The sequence below is a fragment of the Tasmannia lanceolata genome, unplaced genomic scaffold, assembly GCF_043159265.1.
Source record: "Tasmannia lanceolata isolate RefF3 unplaced genomic scaffold, GAP_Taslan_0.1 ptg000006l, whole genome shotgun sequence".
Taxonomy (NCBI): domain Eukaryota; kingdom Viridiplantae; phylum Streptophyta; class Magnoliopsida; order Canellales; family Winteraceae; genus Tasmannia; species Tasmannia lanceolata.
Window position 1 is genome coordinate 13194506 of NW_027518683.1, and position 24445 is coordinate 13218950.

The 24445-nt window shown below is 37.6% G+C and overlaps 1 protein-coding gene and 1 non-coding gene across 4 annotated transcripts; both read right to left on the minus strand.

The window, feature by feature from the left end:
• Window positions 1-937: 937 nt before the first annotated feature.
• LOC143879773 (GATA transcription factor 28-like) lies at window positions 938-24247 on the minus strand. Of its 3 annotated transcripts, none has more exons than XM_077382335.1 (8): window positions 24020-24244; window positions 23220-23703; window positions 11580-11660; window positions 11356-11489; window positions 8672-8821; window positions 5956-6061; window positions 1500-1568; window positions 938-1396 (listed from the first exon to the last, which is right to left on the minus strand). In XM_077382335.1, the coding sequence occupies exons 2-8, from the start codon at window positions 23640-23642 to the stop codon at window positions 1238-1240; spliced, it is 1122 nt and encodes a 373-aa protein (XP_077238450.1). In that variant the 5' UTR covers window positions 23643-23703; window positions 24020-24244; the 3' UTR covers window positions 938-1237. The 3 variants fall into 3 exon arrangements, with proteins under 3 accessions (XP_077238450.1, XP_077238449.1, XP_077238451.1); XM_077382334.1 differs by having other exon boundaries at window positions 23220-23821; XM_077382336.1 differs by having other exon boundaries at window positions 11356-11468; window positions 23220-24247.
• LOC143880535 (small nucleolar RNA snoR74) lies at window positions 21004-21134 on the minus strand. The gene has a single exon (XR_013251755.1). It is a non-coding gene; the product is annotated as a small nucleolar RNA snoR74 (small nucleolar RNA).
• Window positions 24248-24445: the final 198 nt, after the last annotated feature.

Below are 24445 nucleotides of genomic sequence, written 5' to 3' on the forward strand. Positions count from 1 at the left end.
ATATATCACTTCCCATTCAGTTGCCAAACATGGCCTTAGTTGGCCAATTTTCCCACAAACGATTCACTCCCCTTAAAAAGATGAGATGCTATCATGAGTCCCCGGAAGAAAACTACCAAAAAAAGTGACCATTTGGGTTTGAAGTTTGGGATAAGTTTGGCAACTAATCAACATTGGGCACATCCGTCATGTCTTATCTCTAATAGTCAAATGATCCTAATCGCGTGAATAATGAGAAATTATATGAAGGGCAGTGTAAAAACGTAAAGGTGGTACGATAGAAGTACCATCCTTGATATTTGATCCAACGGACCAACAGTGATGATAAGTCTTTATACGGCCCTTCATCATATAAATTCTACCTGAATAATAGTAAGGTAAATGACATCACCACATCCGAATTTTTATAATCGCACTCCTTACTTTATTAAAACGCACGGTATGGCCTGCACCATAGGATGATCCAAACCGTCCATTAGATGGGCCACAACCTCAATAGGTTTTGCCCCAAAAATCATTTCCATAGATTGATCCTAACCCTTCGATCTATAGAGGGTTAGGATTAACCCTCTAATATTCAGTCCCTCTATAGATCAGAGGGTTAGGATCAACCTATAGAAATGATTTTTGGGGCACAACCTATTTAGGCCGTGGCCCATCTAATAGACGGTGTGGATCATCCTATGGTACGGGCCATACAGTACTTTTTAATAATGTGAGGAGTGCGATCATCAAAATACAGTAGTGGTGATATCATCTTTCAGTACCCCCAGGAAAACTTTTACTCCTGATGTTTGTTGGAAAGCAATTAATTGTCAGAATTTTCATTTGCATTTTGTTTCCAGTATTCACATCATCTCCTGCATGCACCCTACAAAATTTGACCTTCAATTCAATTGGGAAGATAAATTAAGAACAAAACACAAATCCCACACAATCACAATAAAGATCTTGAAATTTCAAGGGGTAATGTTTTGACACTTGCATCTAAGGCCATCCTACCTAGATGCAATTGAATAATGGACGAAAACCCAATTTATAATACATATGTATTAACAGGAAGAGTTAGAAATAAAATCATTCATACCAAGTCAGACACAAATCCCTAATAAGTAATATAACTTATTCTAATTTCAGGTATCCAGTGTCACACGTATAAATGATAATATGAAGAGATACCCTTCAAAAGGGAAAAGCTCCATGACTCAATTCCCATTCTCTCCCACGCTGCTCTGCTCTACACTGTGGAATCATGACCATTTGCAAGTGCATTACCTTCAGCAGTAGCAGTTGAGGGGGCTGCAGCAACGGAATTGGAATTCATGCTTGCATTTAAAGGGATGGCAAGAGTCACCTGTTCGGTTTGCTGCACATTCACTTCGACTATGGAATCGCTCTGTAAAAAAGAAGAAAGGAAATTGAAATCAGATTAAAAATCAAAGGGAAATTGTAATCTGCCCGGAAGAAGCTGATTGGATAGGTCCATTGGATAGGTTTACCTCCACAATCGGGATTGCTGGACTTTGCACTGGTATAAGGATGTTCTTCGAAAGGTCCCTCAGCATTCCCTGTACATTTCAAAAGTATTCCAAAAGCACGTAAGAAAGCGTCTTACTAGAGTTTGTATCAGCACTATCTTTCAGTTACAGTGAGAGCTCCAATCCATGCTTTGGTTACCAACAATACAGACAGGACAATACATACGACAATTTATAATTTTAGCCGTTTTTAATGTTAATTTGAATGGAGAACCGTTGCGAGAACGGTGCTTGCTAGTTGGGAGAATCTCTGAGCAAGGCTTCTGCTAAGGCCATCTTTTCCCCAGATAAAATATCTGAAATCTCCCGTCGACTCTTACATGTAGAAAAGACCGGCTTTCCGCTCCAATTGATGTATGTTCGAATAGGAAAGAAGGTACAGGCTCATCTTGCTTCAAGATGCACCTATAAAGGCATAGCCAAACCACGCGAGGGAAGGAAATTCAACTTGGATTGGAGCTTTCTTTGTTCTTTTATTTTCTTCTCTCCCTCTAAAACTCATGTATCATCGTTTGAACTTGAAGAATCTGATCTGTGCATTGAAAATGAAAAACTCTTTCCATGGCAAACAGGGTGAATATTGAAAGGGAGTAGCAAACAAGAAATGCAAGACCCCATATCAGATACATATATGTATGATATGTACATAGTTTGAAAAAGAATATTAAATCTTGACGTTAGTTATGTGGAGGAAGGCTGGAGGATTGGCAATGTCGCCATTGCCACTATCATAATTTCAGTTGGCGGGAAACTTGTAGAATCTGCAATCGAAATATAGTGAAACCGGATGCGAGGGGAGTTGCTTTCACATGGAATCAAAAGACAGGTAATGGGAATTGGCACTGCTCTCCCTGTCAGTATCTCAATTTCGAGTGGTGAGAAAATTGTCGTTGGTGCTGCCCGAATAAAATCCCTCCCAAATGGGTTCCTCGCTCTTTATCCCGCCCTCTAGCCCACCCGGACTTGGTCCATGCGGAGGGCGATCTATGGCCTGACACTGGCACTATCCCTCACAAGATTGAAGGATCTCCGATCTTGTGTATTTCGGGAAAGGAAGTGGGTGTTCGGATGGAATCCCTAAAATCCTGTTTGATTGGGAAAAAGAAGAGCCCTAACGGATCTTTAGAGGACCTTTGGCTCTTGGCGCAAAAGATTTGGAACATCCCATCGCTGCAATGCCCATGTATATTGTCGGAAGATGAGCTTCTTTTTATGTTTGACTTTGAACTGCGAGCCTCTAAGGTTCTTTCTAGTAGCTCTGAGTCTTTGGAACCTCATTTGTGTTCGCTTGCTCCGTGGAATAAGGAATTCGTTCAAGGTGAGAAAACTTTGTGGGTTAACCTCTATGGCATTCCTTTACATGCCTTGGGCCATATCAAAGGTGGAGGCTATAGGAAGTTTGTTTGGAAGAGTCCTAGAAACAAAAATTGAAGGAAATCACCAGCCTTGTATGAGCTTGTCTTGGTAAAAATTCTAGTCTCCCGAAGGATCGTCTCAGTCTCTTTTGCCAAAATTAGAATTTTGAATCATGTCTAGAATTGGGATTGAAATTCCGGAGATTTCTGGGCAATCTGCCCCCTTGGCTTGGCAGGTGCCTACTGCCCGTTTGGCTTCGGTCCCGATTGCGGGGCTGAGTCGGGGCCCCATTGTCCCTTCCGTCCCCCACCTGGTTTCAAATTTCAAATCTCCCTTTCTGGCGCTTTGCCCAATGTGGGTTGTTTTGCGCCTGCGTTTGACAGACCCTCAAGTCAGGTGAGCCTGTCGGTAGACCTCGAGGTGCTGGTTTCCCTGGCCAATAAGCGGAAAGTTAATTGGTTCGTTGATGAGGGCCATCTTGGTTCAAATCCTTTAGTCAGGGTGGGCCAGCCTGAGCCCTGACCCGCCGTCTTGCTTCTAGGGTTGGCTTCTGGAATCTTATAGGGGTTCTGTCTTTTTTTTCTCTCTCTTTTGTGGGTAGTTTTGTCTCTTTTTCTGTTTGGCATGTCCTTTCCTTATTTTTCTTATTGGGCTTTTGAGGTGGGGCTCATTGGTCCCTCTCGCTTAGATTAAATTATTTTATGTCCCGTGTAGCGGTTACCTGTAGGATTGCTTTTAGGTCTTTTTTAGCCCTGTTCTGCTTATTTGCGTCTCTTTGTTTGTTTCTCGGGGCATTTTTTGTTTTCCTGTTGATTTTAGTTCCTGTCTTCAAGATACTAGTTTGAGAATGGAGATTCAAGGCGATTCTAGTTGTCCTTCTATCTCCTCTGATGAAAGAAGGAGGCGCTTATCTACAGAGGTAATGATTACGAAAAACATTCTTAGGAGGATTAAAGCGATGGTTTAGCATGAAGAAAAGGCCGCAATCATGGATCCTTTGCCCAAAGAGGTAGCCGATGATTTGCTTCGGAAGTGGTGGGATATTTTCAGACTAGAAGCTCAGGACTGCCTGCTCACCTTAGCCCGTCTCACTGGGTCACGAGAGATTAGGGAAACCCAATCACCTCTTTTAGCGCATCATTTCTTTAAATTCCTTTTGGCTGAAGAAAGGGATTTGAGGAGGCTTAAATGGGAAGCTAACAAAATCGTTGGTATCCGGCAAGTGGAAGAGAGGATTGCTGATAGAAAAATCCCTAGCCGCTTGGAGTGGGTTCCGGAGGAGCTTCTCATAGAAATGCCGGATTTTCTAATCTAGCATATCTTGGACGAACTAGGGAAGTGTGCGGTTTAGATTTCCCAGTGAGTGCAACTTTTTGTTCATGTCTGGATCCTCTAGCTTTGCTATATCTTCTTGGTGTTGCTTCTAGATTTAGATCATTAGAATCTCAAAGTGTGAGATTGATATTTTCATAATTATCAGTTAATCAATCGTTCAGAGGTACTTGTTAGGTTAATCAGAGTTTTGTGCAGTTTCAGAGGGGTACATATGAAAGTCTTTGGAAATGCAATAGATAATTTAAAGAAGGCATGTTAGAAAAGAGAGGAAAGGGATAGTTTACGTTTTTATGTGATATTTGTATGGTTTATTTTGCATTGGTTTCGGGTATGCCCGTGCCAATATATGTTAAACTCTTGTAATGCAGGCTGGGACCATGCTCTATGAGTATTAATGAAGTATGCCAATTTAAAAAAAAAAAAAAAATCTCGCGAGGAAAGCGGATCAGGGAAACAAAACGAATGGATAGAACTGAACTAGCGGAACAGAACAAGGAGTTCACTTCGGCACTTGCCGAACTCTCGACAGAATATAAAAGAGGACCACAGGCCTGTGTAGACACCTCAATTAACTCATGTGGACTCGATCAGTTCGGGAGCACAAGGGGTTTTGTATTTATATATGCTTTAATTTGATTTTGAAAATTTAAGGAGGCATTGCAGCCTAAGTCAACTTTACAATTGCAGTTGCATGGTGGCCAATAGGTTGGAAATGACTGTCCTGAACTGCAACCCTCTGCTCTTTGGATTCTTAGTCAAAGTTGTAGTGTGATGCAAAAGGACCTAGAGTAACCACTCAGAAAAGAAGAATTTGGGTGGAGGATAAGAGATTGAGTGATCTGTTCTTTGTAAGCCACAACTTGAAGTTTTGAGACAGGTAAATTTTTGCAGTATTGAGAAAATATTACTGGTTGGAATTTCCAAATCCAAGCCAAATTCCGACGGCAGCCGAGCTTTTGTGCAACCAAACACACCCTTAAGAGAATGAGATTTTTACGACATTTCAGATTTGAAGAGATAATGATCAATTTCAAATTTGGTTATATATGTTTAGGGTAACTATTTCACAATTTCTGACTAACTTGTGAGAGTGATGGAACTGAATTATGATACTAATTTAGGCTTATCAAAAGCCAATTTCATGGCTAGATACATTTGGTAGACGTTTTTAGTAAAATGTTTCTATTTGTCAAATTTGGTTGATATAATGGTTCCCTATATTTTTTTCTATTTTTTACATCTTGCAGCATCTTTTTCTCAACAAAACATGGGAAAGGGATGAACACTGGAACATTTGAATCCAGGAGAAAACAGAATGGCCTAAGGAACGGAATTGACAACTAAGATTATCAATGAGCATATAAAGAACGTAAAGCACTTTTTTACACACTGCCGCAACATAACCAAAACAAGCCATAGGAGTTAACGAATGGCATCATACATTATCAGGTTTGAATCCAGGAGAAAACAGAATGGCCTAAGGAACGGAATTGACAACTAAGATTATCAATGAGCATATAAAGAACGTAAAGCACTTTTTTACACACTGCCGCAACATAACCAAAACAAGCCATAGGAGTTAACGAATGGCATCATACATTATCAGGTTGAATTTTTTTTGTTCGAATGGTTACATTGTCAGGTTGATAAGCAGAAAATCACGAGGAAATGTAGAAAATTTTGATGTTGATGCTGTACAAGCAGAAAATAGCTACAAGTACCAAACCTTATTTGCCCACTTAAGTCCGCAAGCATTGCATAGGGTCCTTGGTCCCTCAGGTCCACGGCGCATCATAGGAGTTGCTTTTTCGCTAGTACCACAGTGACGACATCTGAAATTTAATATTTAAAAACAAATTAACAACCTTACCTTAAAAGTGTAACTGTGGGGCATTCACATTAAATACAAATATCCTCACTTTTAAATAGTATATAGACAACCAGATAAAGAAAACTTGGAAATTAATCACAAAGGCTTACCAGCAAAGGGAACTGGTAATTAGTAAGATCTAGCATTCACAATATGCTGTAGATAGGAATATACAGTACTAGAGCATCAAACTTGATTTTGAAATATCAAGTTTTCTGATTTTTGTCACTAGCTCAAAGTCAGCTCTCCCAAACAAGCTACCAAATTATGGCACAAAGACTAATAAATGTTACAGGACTAACCTGACTATCTTCTATGAGAAAATAAAAATACTCAGAAACCATTATTAACAGAAAAAGAAGAAGAAGTAATCTCCGCATTCTCAAATGGGCACAGCAAACACGTTAGAGAAACAATTCCAAAAACTAAAGTATCTTATCAACTAATATGCAAAAGAATTATAAAATCCATTAAAATTCAAATAGAACTCCCAGATTTATCATTGTTCGTACCTCTAGCCCGATCATACTAAACAAGAACATGGAATCCTTAGCAGACTGTTTTTATTTCTCAGGGTACAGAATGACATGGCAATATATACAAATCCATCAGAACAACAAACATCATATAGGACAATTCTAAAATAAAAACAACATATATCCTATGGGCATGTTCAAAGAGTATGTATCATAAAACCAAAGTAATCGGACTATGCAAGCTGGACATATTTGATCGTATCAGAAACAGATATGAGGTATTTTTTATTTTATTTTTGGGGTGGGGGGGGGGGGAAGGAATGGTACCAGAAACAGATATGAGGTGTTATACACACAAGTCCACAATACAGGTAAAAAATATATAATTCTATTTAAGATACTAAAAATATGAGGTGTTACACGAATATGAGGACTATATTAAGACATTGAAAAATATATAATTCTATAAATACTAGTTTGTCGAAGCATAGGGTATAAAACTAGATAAAAAAATACAGGTAGATAAAATATAGATAGATGTTCAATTGTTTGCCTCCGTGATGTTGGTTTTCTTTTTTGTTCTCTTCTGTCCCTTAATGTATATTCCCGTTTTTCTTGTATCTTTGGGGATGATTTACTTAATCATCTCTTTTTGGAATGAATTTTGAAACCATTCTATATATATATATATATATTTTTTATTTTATTTTAGAGAGAGAGAGAGAGAAAACTGTTGGTGAGATTAAGCGCACCATTTTTTTGGTGCGCTTAAGTTGTTATAATGCCTCCCATTGGTGTGCTTAAGTGGGACCCAAACATTTAAACTAACACTTTTCTCATATATATATATATATATATATATATATATGAGGAATATGATTGTGCGCTCGAGCGCATATAGCTTATATGCGCTCGAGGGCACAAAACTCATGTGGGCCCACATTGTTAGGATGATCCAAAGCATTCATTTGAGAGACTCTTACATAGATAGGGTGTGTACAAAAAATCAGCTCCATAGGATCATTCTAACCCATCCAAAAGTGGAGGGCAAAATGGACATACACCGTTTGCCACAAATCTGCCCATTTTTGCCCTCCACTTTTGGAGGGGTTAGGATGATCCAATGGGGCTGATTTTTTGTAGACACCCTATCTATGATGGGGCCTTGCAAATGAATGGTTTTGATCACCACAAAAATGTGGGACCCATGTGTTTGGGCCCTCGAGCGCACAATCATTTCCCTCTATATATGTGTGTTAGATGATTACATGGTTTAAAGAGATTAAGGATCGAAGGGAAGAAGAAAGAGAGAGTTAGAGAGAAGTGTGCGTGAGAGTTAGGGTTCTCTCCACACGAAAATTATTTTATATTATGTGTTGTGTGCATTGACCAAAATACCCTTTAAGTGCTTGTGTTAACATGTTTAACAAACACTATATATATATATATGATCATTTTTTTTAATGGCTTAGATGATCATTATATAAGTATTACTAAAACATAAGAACAAGGATATAAGTATTACAGAAACATAAGAACAGGATGCAATAAGGCTTTATGACGCCATGTACCATTATACATGTCTCCAACAAAGAATTTCTAACAATTGGTGTGTCCTTGTCACATAATGGTTCCATGACATATAGCACTAGGCAAAGGACAAGGATTAGCAGCTCATATAAGTGCCCATTTACATTACTCCAGGCTCCATTTCCATGGCTGTAGACCACAATACTGAAGAATGGTGACAGAGCCGAATGAACGGCACAAGCAACAAATCCAACCTAATTATATAAAATGAGAAAAATAAAAATATTCTAGACTTCAAGACTTAAATGGCTGAGATGCGTCTCCATACCGGCGAATAGGCATTAAACAAAAAAAAATTGAGGGAAATCATTGCAAAGCCTATATCGATGAGAAAATACAGACAAAGCAGTTTAAATTACCAAGATTAGAATCTGTCCAAGAAGCCTAATATGAGAAGACTGGCCAATAAGAAGATGCACATTCATTATTGAACAGAGTGCAGATCAAGAAAGGCAGGGGTGTGTAGGTATAAAAATGTGTACGGGAAGTAAATGTTCGAAGCTTACGCAGTTGCTGATTGGGGAGTGGTGGCCAGCGCTTGAGACCCATTACTGTCTGGAGTCCAACGTTGAGGAGTTTCCCAACTTGTTGGAGATGTTACTGCTTCTTCAGTATTTGGTTTTGATGACGTGAACTGGCCCTTGTTCCGTTGCATCCTACAAAATACGCGGTGGAAAAGTAATTACTAAAAGCAGTTCTAAAACCAGCAAAAGCATGGCACCAAAAGTCTGTTTAAATATGAAAGGAAAGTAATAGCTATTATAACCAAAAAAAAGAAAAGAATGGCCAAATTCTTTTTCACTCTGTCCCTCATAAACTGCTTAGCTTCAACCTCACATTTATGACTTACATGCATGGGTTCTGCATTTATATCGGGATGGCAAAAGGCTAACATCAATAGAGTAAAAAAAAATCCAGTGAAAAGTGGTTTTGAAGGCTAAAACGCTTATTATATGCTGATGAGTTTCAACCTCCACATTCGCAGCGCATGCCTACGTGTCTGCTTTCCAATGACACGGCTACAACAAATATGTACTACAAAGGAGACCAAGGAGTTCTTTCTTTAGAACAGCATCAAAGCCGATAGATGGTCATGAAAGGGAAGAAAATAATGAAAGAAAAGCCGAATTGAAATAAAAGACATGGATCACTTTTCCTCCATAATCACATAGTAATAATTAACAACCAATGTTGGTCTGTTAACTCCTCATGCTAGTGAATCGGTCTCTGGATTCGCTTCCCTCACCACATGACAAAAGGAAACCCACCGTCATGTCAGCAGATCCAATAACTCTTCAATCATATTCACCATCTCCACAGGTGTTCATACCGAGAGTTCAATGACATTTAGGGAGTCCTACTCTACTATGAATGGACCTTCAAACAATGACTTCAATGAATTTGAGTCTAAAAGTATACTGTATAGAGGCTTCAAGAACCATCCTGCATTGAAAGGAAATAATAGAGCCTCAGCAAGAAACTCAGCGCCTCGGCCTTTAATTATCTAGAATAAGTTACCAACTAAAGTTTCCAAGAAATTTATGACAGCCTTTCGATTAGTACCTTAAATTGTTTCTTGCTTTCCTTTCTTCTAAGAATAAAAAACTTTTGCTGTCTACTCACATCTTAGATCTTACCAAGAAAGTTATAAACACCCTTCCAGTCGGCAGGCAGACATGATCGGTAACTGCTTACCAAAACATAAGTAATTTCATAGTTGGTTTCAGTTTTTTCCTAGGATAAATAAGTTTGCTGTGTAATCTCATCACCAAGATACCTAGATACATTTATGGACTGACATGGAAATGGGAACAAAGATACAACTTTGGGTATCCTATGCCATGAGATGGACAAAAAACATGTATAAATAAAACATTATAAAAAAATTTAACGGATCTAACTTAGATAATTAAATCAATATTAAATTTAAAATAGAATATAAAAAAACATACTCAAAATTATAAAATGTGACACAAGCAAGAAATATCATAATCAGAAGACTTGAAACATGACAATTATTTTGACCAACAGAAGTAACCATGAAATATACGGAACATGTATTGGTAACCAAATCATGTAAGAGATACGTTAGGCCCCCACAAGTATCTGGGTACCATAGTACCAAAAGCATCTCGATAGTATCACACCACCAGGTATCATAACACCAAATGCACCCCAAAAGAAGCAAGCATGCATCTCGTGTTCTCACAAGAGCCTCAAGCAAATAATACCTCATCCCACAGTGCAGACAAGAATACCCGATTCTATACTGCAGTACAGATGCATCTAACTCATTTACTATCGACATGGGCAGTCATAGGGCCCACCTTGGAGAGGATAAAAACGAGCCATAACCCTACCCAGAAGAATCAGGCATTACATAGTGGATCCTAGCCCAACCAGTAGGAATAGAACTCTCTTTCTTAAGGCAATGGAAGAAGACCACAAACAAAAGAGTAATAAGAAAAATAGGATAAACAGGACACTCAAAAGAGAACACGAAATTCTTAATACAAATAACGACACATGTAAGTGGCAGAGCCCATATCAAACCTTCCAAATCTGCAAGCCAATTGGCACTTGCATTTGCCTAAGGGATATAAAGACCTTCAATCCAAGATACCAAGATGATCTAAAAAGGGATAAGATGGTGTGTTGAGAACCACCACAAACAATTGATACGTTAAATCTAACATAATATTGCGACAGAGTTGGGAACAACTTGGTGTTGGGATTAAGAAAAAAACATTAAACCCTGCAACAATTGAAAACAATGCAACATTTCTTATTTTCATCAAATGTTTAGTTCTTTATTCACCCTAAAATACAAATTTGGAGATGCAAAAAATGAACTGCTTCAAAAGTAACTGTGTTGCTGATTTCCAGATGCCTCACTTTTGAAGTTTAGCCCTGATGCAAACACAACAAAAATAGAACAGCTGCCAAACCTAGGTGAATCTCCTGTGAAGGAGAAAAGTCAACCTTTCCTTCCCTACAAAACCAGTATGATCCAGGTTCTGATTTTTTTTTTCTTTGAATGGTGTCCAGGTTCTTAATACTAAAATAATGATAACCTGGCAAGCAGCCATCGACCACTATATTTGCCTTTTCTATCAGACCCATGTGCTGCATACAAGGAAAAAGATGCAGAAGGAAAATAAAATGCTGTAATGCGCAATGCATCACATACCTAAGGGCCACCTCTTTACGAACATTGTAACGAATTTTCTTATCGAAGTTTCGCTCTTTTCGCTTCTCACGGAATCTGATCAATGAAGCAACTCTCTGAGGCATGTTCATGCGCTGTGGAACATCAGATGACCCCTGGTTGAATACTCCAGTAAGAAAGGGGGCAGAAGAAACCAAAAAAACAACATAAATCACAAAGCAGGACAAAGAACGGAAAATTGATACCCTAGCATTTTGAAGTGATTGCACAGAAGGCAAAGCAGCATGTACTTCGCGTCCCCCCAACAATAAAAGCACTGCTTGAACCTGTAGAATGTGATAAAAACAGAATTACACACATCTTCTGGAATGATTTTGGTACCAAGTACCAAAGGAGAAGAATAATTCAAGGCAAGTGCAGCAAAGCCATGATAAAAAGAAGAGCATCAAAAGTTATTCAGTTTTTAGACTTGAATGCATAAGACTAATGATAAAGAAATGATAAAACTTAAAAGGAAATTTTTGCCGAGATAACAGACTGCATTGAACAATGGTTAGCACATAACAGTAACAGCAAAGTTTTAGGCTGCAAATGAAAATAAAGTCCCAGAATCATTCACATAAAAAAGTCTGTCTACGCCCGTCAGTAATAATAATGTATGTATGTAGCACGAAACCCAAAACCAAGATGGCAAGGGAACGCCTCTACACTAACAGGGGGTAGCAAGGGCTATGGAGGTGTTGCGTACACTACTACCTCTGGAGCCCGAGAACCACAGCTTAGGAGAAAATAAAATTGAAAATGAAAAAAGTGCATTAATAAGAGAAAATTACAAAACATATAATCCACTTGTTAGCATGATCCCATTTCACAAATAACCGCCACAACAGTTGGTTTTGGTAAATACCCGTGGTTATGGAAGAACATAGTCGAAGAAAGTGACATGTTTTTTATGAAATAGCTTGGTTGAAGGTAAGTGAAACTAAGGGAAACTTGGCCATCTCCATAGGGAAAGCCATCGGTACGGAGTCACGTCAGCTGTGGATATAGACTAGGCTAAGGAATGGAGTCTTTGTAGGTAATTTGCAAAGAACCACCCACCATTAAAATGATAACTAACAGCCTAATTTTTTTTTTATTTTATTTTAATGACCAGCCTAATTTTTTTTATTAATGAAAAAAAAAGCTAAAACATAAAACTAAAATGCCCTTCTTAAAGGAAATAATGAATTCTGTTTCAATTTTGTCCACCTTGGATTTACAAATTTTCACACTGGATTAGCCTGACACTCTAGGCTACTACAGCAACCAGCTTCCTCATCCAAACCCAATCATTTTCCAAGATTCTCCAACCCTGAAACATTGATTTCAGAAGTAATCCTCCAACCGTTGTAAGGCTTCAGCATCGAGTCATCAGCTGCTGCACGATGCCTTGGAATTCTAAAGGAGAATTCCCACCTTGAAGTATCAACCACCGACGCCTTCTCCTTGCATCACCAGAGCCAGACCTAGGAATCTGTCGATGCTCCCCCCCCCATCCTCACAAAAACCACTCACTAACATCTTAGAATGATATCATTAAAAAAAAATCATCTTAGGATAGAATCCCTCCATCTTCAGAACAACCACTCATTTTATAATTACCCCAATCTTATACGAATAATTATACTACACCTCTCTTAATCCCAACTCGTCTGTCTTCCTTTCAAGACTTCTGTAAAAAATCAAATGAAACATGAAACTGAAAGTTTTTCTCCCCTTACTTTCGAATTCAGAATAACAACCTTCTCTCTTCCCCCCCCAAAAAAAGCAGCTAGAGAAAACAATCTTTTCCCCAAACTATCATTCTCCTCTCCCTTCGTCCTCCTCCTCCAACTCTGCCACTTCAAGATGGTTATCATTGATGGACTTGCATGGAAAAATCCCACCATTCATATAGGAGACTATTTAAGTAAATAGAAAAAGGAAATCAAAACCTTTAGGAGACTCTTTCAGTAAATAGAAAAAGAAAATCAAAACCTTCTCATCTCATCTTTGTCTTGGCTCACCCTCTCAGAGCTGAGTTTACCATGGGGGGCAATCTACTATACCCCGCATTTCATCAGAAAGTTTGTCAAGATAATTTCCTACTAACCTAGTTTGTCAAAATCAACCCGCTATAAGTCATTTAAGAGTTTTTAGTTCAGCATGTTATATGTTTGTGCTTGGCCATTTGCGCAGCAAATTTGATACCAAGGCACTTCGATGTCTTTATTGGGTACGAATTGTACGACTGAGAAAGGAAGGGTTGGAGAAGTGTAAACCTAGAAACTAGCTATGTTCACGTTTCTAGAAACGTGATGTTTGAGGAAGCTTCATGGAAAATAGTTGTTCATCATACAAGAACAACTTAAGAGATGAGAGCCTTAACTAGAGGAACCTGACATTAAAGTACTCAAGCCTAAAAGATCCTCTCGGATACGGAAGCCAAATCTAAAGTTTGCAGATGCGGCATATACAGTTATATCAGATGATGAAGTCGGTATTACTAAACCTGCATCTTTTGAAGAAGCCCAAGGAGTTCGTTCGGATGAGTAAGTTGCTGACATATTTACCAAAGGGTTGAGCTATAAGAAGTTTGTGAAATTAAGAAAGGAGCTTGGCGTGAGCAGTTAGTCATCATCGACTCACGCACGACATTGGAGGGCCAGGTTGACGTGAATGGGTCTTGCTTTAATTTAGTATTAGGGCCTTGACAGAGTTGGAATGTGTTAGATGGTTAGTATTTTGGTGATTGAGGAAAGAAGGTTGTTATTTCCTCTAGTTGGATAATCAAAGAAGTTAGAAGAAGTAAACGTGTGGTCGTTAGGATTTTTATTTTGGTTTGTTTTTATAAAGTGGGGACATGTAGTCGTTAGGAGTTTGAGTCCTTGTTGGTTAGTGGAGTTAGACTTCTATTAGGTTTCTTTGGTTCTGCTTATAAAAGGGAGAATGTGCAAAACGTAAAGTGTATAGTGAAAAGCTTTGAAATAATACTCAAAGAGAAAAAGTTTTCTCTCTTCTTTTGCTGTGTTCTTTTTGTTTTGCTTCTTGCTTAGATTTCTTCTTCAACAAGTGGTACCAGAGCCACCGGTCAAGGATTACTGAACGATCATCGAAGCCATCGGTCAGGGACAAGTAAACTATATCTGAAGGAAGTAAGATCAAGTCAGGCCACATTGCTAAAGATTGTCATACTCCAAAGAAGAAGAACGAGGAAGGCAACACTACAACATCTGAAGATCTCCAAAAGGATGATAACGATGAGGAGTGGAATTCTTCTCTCAATCGCAGAAGAGCAAGTTGATGTCGTGAAGTTGCGCTCTTACGATTCCAGAGGTTGTAGATGTCGCTAGTTCCGTGGACACAAACAAAGGTGACCGAATAGACTATTCCAGAGATTAGATAGTTGATCCGGGATGTTCGAATCACATGATCAGGGATGAGCAAAAGTTTGTGAAAAAAAACCAAATACAAAGGCAGTCAGATGGTGGAAACGGAGAATAATGCGAAACTGCCTATTACCCACATAGGTGATATTTCCCGATCCAGTGGAGAGCACGATTTATTTAAGGACGTCTGTGGTCGTCCACCATATAACCTCTCTCTCTCTCTCTCTCTCCACACACACACACACACACGCTAGTAAAAAAACCCCGTGCGATGCACGGGGCGACAAAGAACTGTACGGACCACATCATAGGTTGATCCAAACTGTCCATGTGATGGAACACAACATCAATAGGTTGTGCCCGTAAAATCATTTCCATAGGCTGATCCTAGTCCTCCAATCTATAGAGGTTTCCATAATTAAAAAAGCATAAAGGAGAGGGGTAGGATTGAAATTATGTGGCTTTAATAGGTGCCTTTGTTAAAAAGCATAAAGGAGGGGGTAGGATTGAAAATATGTGGGTTCAATGGGTGCTTTTGTTAAAAAAAATCAGAAAAAGTGATGTGTAATTCTCATAGAATTTTGGGAGAAATTCAAATAATTCTCTCCTTTTCTCTTCTGCTATATATATATATATATATATATATATATATATATATATATATATATATATATATATATATATATATATATATATATATATATATATAGGTTTGATTCTATTATGATGTGTTTACATTCATTTATATATGGCAGTAAACAAATAATTTGCAGATTTTCCGTTACTGACTGCATCATAATCATTAACGACAAATCTATAAGTTATTTGTTTGCTGCCATATAGGGGTGAGCATTAATCGGTGGAAACCGAATTAACCGACCGAACCGAATTCCGTCGGTCCATTCGGTTTAGTTCCGGAGTGGTTCGGTTTGGTTTTGGTTTAGAAAAATGAGATATTCGGTCTTCGGTTTCGGTTATAAAAGGAAAAGAATACTGTTAAACCGAAAACCGAAATTTCAATATTAACTGAAATTAAGAATTTTCTTAACTTGGGTTGATACCCCACCTTTTTTCACTTGGGACAGCCCCAGTGGCACTACTAGTTGTCCGGTAAAAAATTTGGCACAAAACCTATTACTATTAAGTCATTTAATCGATTTTTATTTTGCAAGGCACCGACACAGTAGCAAAAAAAGCCAAAAGGGTCTAATCAAACGATTGAAACTAGGGTTTTTTCCAGAGAAGCAGGATTCGTACCTGGAGTTGGGGATTCGCGAATCCCCGAATCGCGAATCCGAACCGTGATTCGATTCGAATCCCCGATTCTGGGGAACCCCGATTCCCAATTTTGGGAATCCCGATTCCCAATTTATGAAAACCCCGATTCCCAGGCGATTCCCAGCGAATCCCCATCGAATCCCAACTCCCCAGCGACTCTCAGCGAATCCCCGACGAATCCCCGTCGACTCTCTGGCAAACCCACGATTCCCGCTTCCCACCATCCCAGGAGCCTTCGATTCCCGCTTTTGAATCCCGAATTGAATCCCGCTTTCGATTCCCGCCTTGGCAACCTTGGTTTTTTCTCCTCTCCCGTCTTCTCTCCGAAACCCAAAAAAGCTAGGGTTTTTCCTCTCATCTCTACTCTCTAGATCCGCGGCATCCGCCGGTCTCCATCTCCATCTACTCATCTCCGACCAAAACCCAAACGCTAGGGTTTTCGCTCTTCCTCATCAAATCGATTTGGGGAAAAACCCATGTGCATCCATTTTCATCTGTTCAACAACGGTTCTTCAATCCCAAATCCATTGATTTAAAGGGGGATTACTACGCCTTCGTAAAACATCTCGCATCTCCCCTTCGTCACTTACCTCCACCAGGTATATATATCTTCTCTACTTTAAATTGGTTTGTTGGGATTTCAATAAAGATTTGAAGAATCTATTTTATGCTTTCTATGTGGTCATGAAGATAAAATGTTTGTAAAATTATCTCAATGGAATCATGTATGGGACAAAAGAATCTATTTTATGCTTTCTACTGAAATCGAAACCGATTAGCACTAAAAACCAAACCGAAACCGAAAAACGGAATTCTGATTATTTTTATTGAATTCGGTTTTTCGGTTTTAACCAAAAAACAGATTTCGGTTTTTGGTTTCGGTTCGGTTCGGTAGCTCACCCCATCGGTTTCGGTTTCGGTTCAACAAATATAGTAACCGAAATATGTTCGGTTTCACAATTTCGGTTAATTCGGTTTGGTTTAAACCGAATAACCACCCCTACTGCCATATATACCATAATACAATGCGCATCTATCTCTTATGGCTACTAATGATGTGGTCATAGACTGACATGTAACTCTTGTGATATAAAACTATATCATTAAAGGATGAGGTAGCCCATCCTAGAAAGATTTACGCATGAATCTTACAAGAGGGATACCAATAAGTTGCATCTTTTAAAGAGGCTAAAAGAAGATTAGCTACAAAAACCAATGTTTTGAAAATCGGAATCAAATCGTAAATCATAATAGGGGTCGAATCGTATCGGATCGTATGTCATATCGTAAATCGTAAAATTTATTCACATCCATGTGTATATATATATATACATATAAAATAGTAAAAAATCACAAAGAAATCAGAGAATAATAAAGTAGCCAGTATTCATATTTCATCCAAATCCATAAATTAAATAGAAAATACCATGATTAGTTATTCGATATCATAATACGAATTATTTACTAACAAATTGTCACATACTAATCATCTATTTCCCATCTAAACCTGTGATTATTAGATAGTCATCTTAAACATAATAAAAGACACGAGATCATATTAATTATCAAAGTCGCAAACATCAAATGAGCTATAAAAAATTAGTTTTTTTTTTAAATTGAATTATAAAAAATTGGTAAGTAATCAATGTTGTCATTATTATAGTCTCCTCGCTCCTCAATGTCAGTAATGCCCTCATGCACATGTATTGTGCTTGACTTGTTCAAACTAGTACGATTTATTTGAATACTCCTTTGTTTTCTTCATTCTCACGAAGGGTTTTTGAGGGCTTCTGCTCAAGCAAAAGTAAAATGTGTCTTTCAAAAGAAAATCCTATTTTCTTTTATACAAAACTAAATTAAGATAAATCGCATAAATCATACGACTTACAATCCAATAGTAAGATTCATACAAATTAAGATTCAATTGTGGGATTCAAATTGTAATGCATAAGATTTGATTTGAATAGTAAGATTTGAATCATATATCTTAAGATTTTCAAAACAACGACGAAAACCTCTAAAAATATGGAAGAGTGTGAAAAAGATTGTGAAATACACCAATTCAATACTTATATACCATTGATAAATTTTACCAGCCATGGCATCTTGTCAAATCAAGTTTCACAAACCATATCGATGAGGAAATAAATGGTCATCCCTTATCAACAAAGAATAATTGATTTATCTGGAGGCCCGTCACGTTCATGACTAGGTCATAAGACTGTCATTTAACTCTTGTGATATAAAGTTATATCATTAAAGGAGGAGGTAGCCCATCCTGGAAAGATTTACCCATGAATCTTAAAAGAGGGGTATCATTAAGTTGTATCTTTTTAATATTCTACAAGAAGATTAGCCACAAAAACCTCTAAATATGGAAGAGCGTGAAAAGATCGTGAAATGCATCAATTCAATACTCATATACCATTGATAAATTTTACCAGCCATGACAGCCAGTCAAATCAAGTTTCACAAACCATGTAGATGACTATGGAAATAAATGGTCATCCCTTATCAACAAAGAATAATTGATTCATCGGAAGGCCCATCACGTTCATGACATAGATTGATTCAAAGTTTATACACCCTTATTCATTCTTTATGCTTGCCATGCAATTTAGTCAGATCAAGTTCGACAAATCAAACAGACACCTATTGAAAATGGTCAGCCACATGTAACAACGCATGCTACATGGGTTTAATCAAGGAGCACCTTGTAACTGTTGCTAGCAAACAGGTGACAAGAGACCAATCCCACACGTAAAGCAAATAATCAAGTCTTAAGTGACCACAAAAAATGTGTCCTTAGTCAGTCTCCAGAGTTATGTTTTGCGGAAGTTTGGAAACTGTAAACCACACAATTCCTCAAACTAAGAAGTAGTAAACAGCCTTTCTTTCTACTCTTTTCTTAACTATTTATAAAGCATGTGTAAGTACATATGACTGTAAGCACGTACATGTGAATATATATATATATATATATATATATATATATATATATATATATATATATATATATCTGTCTCTGTGTGTGTGCGCGCATGTTCTACAAGTCCTGATGTGGGTGTGTATAATATACATGCATACAAAAAATATAATATTACAATAATAAAATAAAATATCATTTTATTTTTGTTTATAATACACATGTGCAAGTACATATGTATAAACATACATGTGATTATATATTGATGTGATCGCGTAAAACAGAAGTGTGAAAATTAATCACAAGAAACCTAAGAGTGCAAAATAGAGAGAAAAGAACAAAACTCAAAGAATTGACATTTTCTCTTCAATTCTTTAACTTGATAATCAAAAGCCAAAAGTCTTTACATGTCTCTTCCACTCCCTTTAAATAAGATTAGGAGGGATTCTAAAAAAGGAATCTCATACAAGAAAATGGAAAAAAAAAATTAAAATTGGCACTCATATTAAAGGCAACCTAAATAAAAAAAGTAAACATAACGCCAAATGACCTTAATTAACTATCATGGAATGAACATGTGGACATGTTCCTTATTTGGTCATGCAAGAAAATGGAAACAAATCTGTCCTAATTGGCATGCAGGAAAATGGAAGCAAATCTGTTGTAATTGGCATGCAGGAAAAAGGAAATAAATCTGTCATAATTGGTATGCATGGGAACGGACATGAATAACTCAATTGGGAGGAACAGAAATAGAGACATGAATAACTCAATTGGCAGGCACGGAAATAGAAATGAATGCCCCAATTGGCATGCAATGAAATGGAAAGTCTCATGGCTGCCTCTCTTTGCACCTAAGCTTGCTCCTTAGCGCTTTGGGATGGGCCCACATCCTCTCAATGTCGTCGTGGATGGCCTGGGGCCCATCATATATGTACATATTCTACAAGGCCTATGTAAACAAGCATGTGTAAGTACATAAGCCTGTAAGCATACATATTCTACAAGTCCTGATGTGCGTGTGTATAGTATACATGCATACAAAAATAAAATAATATTTCGGCAGTTCAAAATCGAATTCATTGCAGGAAAGTTGAAGAAGTAAAATATAGAAAGTGGGTACCAAAATTTTAGGAAACAGTGGATCTAAAACAATTGTGGGTCTAAACACTATTTACCAAAATTAATAGTGGGTCTATAAAAACTGTGGAAAATTAAAATGAGTAGTGGGAAACTGAAGGAATCGAATTCAGAATTTGATACCATGAAATGGTAGGAACTGTGAATGGCAAGGAAGATAAGAACGAACCTCAATAAATCCCACAATTGATGGTGAGAAATTAGTGGGGTAAAACAAAATTAGTAGTGGCATGACTTCGTAGGGCAAAAAGATTTCCAAAAATAAATTTCATTGCAATAAATACCGCAATTAATGGTCACAAAACTGACTTAGTAGGTGGCAAAACGTAATTGGTAGTGGCGCATAAATCCCATGATTAACTGCCCCATTATTCGAAGCAAAACTGACTTAGAAATAGAAAACGAACTTAATAGTGATGCGTCTTTGTAGGGGAACAACTTTTTCAGAGAAAAAAAATTCTTAGAAAAGACAAATGACAAATAAAAAGAAACATGCTTAGTATATATTATAGATAGATTGGAAGAAGAGAAGGGGTAATAGGAGAGACAAATTGGTAGTAAGGTTTGATTCTATTATATGTGTTTACACTCATTTCTATATGGAAGAAAACAAATAATTTGCAGATTTTCTGTTAATGACTATGTATCATAATATTAATGACAAATCTATAAATTATTTGTTTGCTGCCATATATATGATAATACTATGTGCCTCTATGGCTTATCTCTACCAATGATGTGGTCATAAGGTAACTCTTGTGATACAAAGCTATATCATTAAAGGAGGAGGTAGCCCATCTTGGAAAATTTTACGCATGAATCTTAAAAGGGGATAGCATTAACTTCAATTTTTTTAAGAGGCTCCAAGATTTTTTTTTTATTTTTTTGAATGGTCTAATTCTGAGGCCAAGTTCATAATGTGCCATCATTTACTGAACCTTTTGTCATTAACTACATTTACAGAGGTTCACCCAATAACAATGGTCTCAATTTCCCTGAAGTTTACGAGAGACCCATTCATATAGACAAGAGGACCCTGCTTTTTTTCTTCAGGTGTAAGAGGCTACAAGAATATTAGACATGAAAACCTCTAAATATGGAAGAGTGTGAAAAGATTGTGAAATGCATCAATTCAATACTTCCCATTGATAAACTTTACCAGCCATGGCAGTTTGTCAAATCAAGTTTCACAAAACATATAGGTGACTATAGAAATAAATGGTCATCCCTTATCAACATAGAACAATTGATTCATCTGGAGGCCCTTCACATTCATGACATAGCTTGATTCAATGTTTATACACCTTTGATTCATTCTTTAAGCTGGCCATGCCATTTAGTCAGATCAAGTTCAACAAATCAAACAGACACTTCTTGAAAATGGTCAGCCTCAACTTCGAAATATTGATTCACATCTCACCCTAGAGTAAGGCTGATTCAGTGAGGGTCAATTGAGCTCAAAAGGGATGTTTGGACTATGGTTTGGGGTTTTTCAAGCACCAAATCTATATTCATATTATAATTATTTGATTGAAGTTTTTTATTTAGTTAGAGACTAAGAAGAAAAGGAAAAGGTTTTTTGGACATTTACAATAATTCAGTGTGTAGAGCCCTATGATTTGTGGTCACGGACGTGTCTCGACATGGACACGGAGTGTCGGACATGGCAAACCCCCAAAATTTAGAAACAGGGACACATCTAAAATACAAAGTATATATAATCATGATTGTAGATACGGATTCGTGTGTCAGGTTTCGACACGGATACATGTTGTCTGACATGACAACGTCTAAAGATCTAGAAATAGTGACACATAAATGTGTATAACATTACTGATTATTATCATAATTTGTAACAATATAAATATGGTATTCATTTAACAAACTAAAAATGTCCAAAGGAATGTCGACACATGTGGACACGAGTGTTGTGTCAGACACGGCAGGACACATGTGCCGGCAATAAATTCAAAGCGTCGGCTGAATCATAGGTAGAGCCTGTGGGCATTAATAACACAGTGGATCTACTTCTTAGCATTGGTAGGCAACCCAAAAGGGATGAATAACAATATTCAACTTCATACAAACAGTGTAACCAATGAACACAATTCAACTTCGTACGAACTCTAAATAATTTTCAAGTTTCCACGAACACAAGGCAACCTATTCAATCCGCACAAGGAAGCTGCACTGAAAAACAGGCCAAAAAGCAACCTGACAACTTAAAAAGTGTATGACAAGCTGCCAGTCATGGAGAGCAAGCCAATATCATTTAATGGAATAATGGCACAAAAGAAAGATTTTAATCTAAAACCCAGTTCAATAATTAAGCTGCTTGTTGTTAGCTCAACACAGCAACAACATTACAAACCCATGTCATACAAACACTTAATAGTAGTATCTCATATGTACACTGGAAGTTTACCACCCCTGTGCTTCTTCTTACATGTTGAATATTACAAAACAAGGGTCCAATCCCACATGTAACCCCTCACGCTACACAGGTTTAACTTTAACCAAGTAGCACCTTGTAACTGTTGCTAGCAAACAGGTAACAAGAGACCAATCCCACATGTAAGACACAAATAATCAAGTCTTAACTAACCACAAAAAATGCTTCTGTATTCAGTGTCCAGAGTTATGCTTTGAGAAAGTTGGGAAACTGTAAGCAACACAATTCCTCAAACTAAGAAGTAATACACAGCCTTATTACTCTATTCTTAACTATGTATACAAGCATGTGTAAGTACATATGCCTGTAAGCATGTACATGTGAATATATATGTGCATATTCTACAAGTCCTTATGTGCGTGTGTATAGTATACATGCATACAAAAATAAAATATGATTTTGGCATTTATCACCAAGTTGCCCTATTACCCAAGAAGAGATCAAAAGGGATCAACAGAATGAAACAAAATCCAATACAAACTAACGAAAATATATAAAACTGAAAAGAAAAAGGAATGGAATCAAAATTATAGAAAAACAAAAAAATTTCTCACAAAAGAGCATAATTAAGAGATTTCCAGAACCAAATACATAAACAGTGGAATCAGAATTATAGAAAAACACAATTTTTACTCACAAGCGATCATAAGAAAAAGAGAATAAGAGAGTAAAAAGATACCTTGTCAGGGGAAACAGAATCGAATATATAAACTTCGCCTTGGAACGAGAGGGTGAGCTGATTTGCGCCCTGATTACGGACCTGCAAATTTCCAGGATCAGAGGAGGCATCCCCTTCCATGCCCTCACCGCCATCATCCTGATCATCCTCCATCATTTGATCAGGATCCTGCATGTAATGCACTTGGATAGGCTGAGCATCCACCACATGAATTGCTGGAATTGCGGGAATCGCCATCGGAGTTTCGGCTCCGTGCATATCCTCCATCTGTCCTGGTAGACTCATGGCCGCGGCCGCGAGTAGATGGACATGTTGCACATTAACATGTGCTGGAACTTGTTGAATTATGTAACCATTGAGATGTTGCTGTGGAAGAGCATTAGCTCCTTGAACCTTCACATCAACGTGTTGTCCATCTCCCATCTCTAGTTCTCTTTCTATGAAACTCTCTCTTTCTCTATCTCTCTCTCTATCTCACATTCCTCTGCACCAGATCGATCGAACAACATGAACGATTCCAAAAGAGAAAAACCTAAAAATCGATCGAGCGGAAACTAAAACTCAAGCAAAGAGAAAATCACTTCCTAATCATGAAATTGAACCTGCCGATTTCATCCAAGACCACAAATATCAGTTAAAAAACGAGATCCAGATCACCTGAATCGAGGATCAACGAAACAAATCCCAAGGAGCTCGAGCAGTGAAAATTAAGATCAGAGAGAGTGAAATTCTATAATGAGATTTGAAAAAAAGAGGAAAGATTAACGCTAGATCTAGATCTGAAGTATGGAGAGACGAACCTATGATGATGAAACGAAAGATCTACGGCTAGATTCAGAAGTCGATGATTTTCTCCAAACGGACGGATCGGATCATTCTAGGGTTTTGAAAAGAGGGGTTTTTGGGGGAGAACGAGGTTGAAGAGAAAAGATCGGAGAGAAGAGAGGGGTTTCTTTTTTGTTTTCATTTATCCTGTGAAGGAAAAAAGCGGAGCAGAAGAGAGATAGACAGTACGTTTTTTTTTTGGAATGTAATAAATGCCCCTGAGTTTTTCCCCTATTTACGGAAATTCTTTATAGTGATATAAATGCAAATGAACGAATTGACGAAAACAACCCTGAACATTTGGCGCCTATATATGTCTATCCCTAACTCAAAGTGGGACCCACGTTTGGTGATCGAGGCTAGGGAAATGATATATTCGTCATCCTTTTCTTACATGGGCC

What these genes read in the sequence shown, in the direction of transcription:
- LOC143879773 (XM_077382335.1), bottom strand. Translation starts at nt 23,642, where the DNA reads ATGGGAGATGGACAACACGTTGATGTGAAGGTTCAAGGAGCTAATGCT. An exon ending in ATTCTGTTTCCCCTGACAAG is followed by an intron (nt 11,661 to 23,219) that starts GTATCTTTTTAC and finishes CACATTCTACAG; the next exon opens with GTTCAAGCAGTGCTTTTATT. An exon ending in CAGCAATCCCGATTGTGGAG is followed by an intron (nt 1,397 to 1,499) that starts GTAAACCTATCC and finishes TCTTTTTTACAG; the next exon opens with AGCGATTCCATAGTCGAAGT.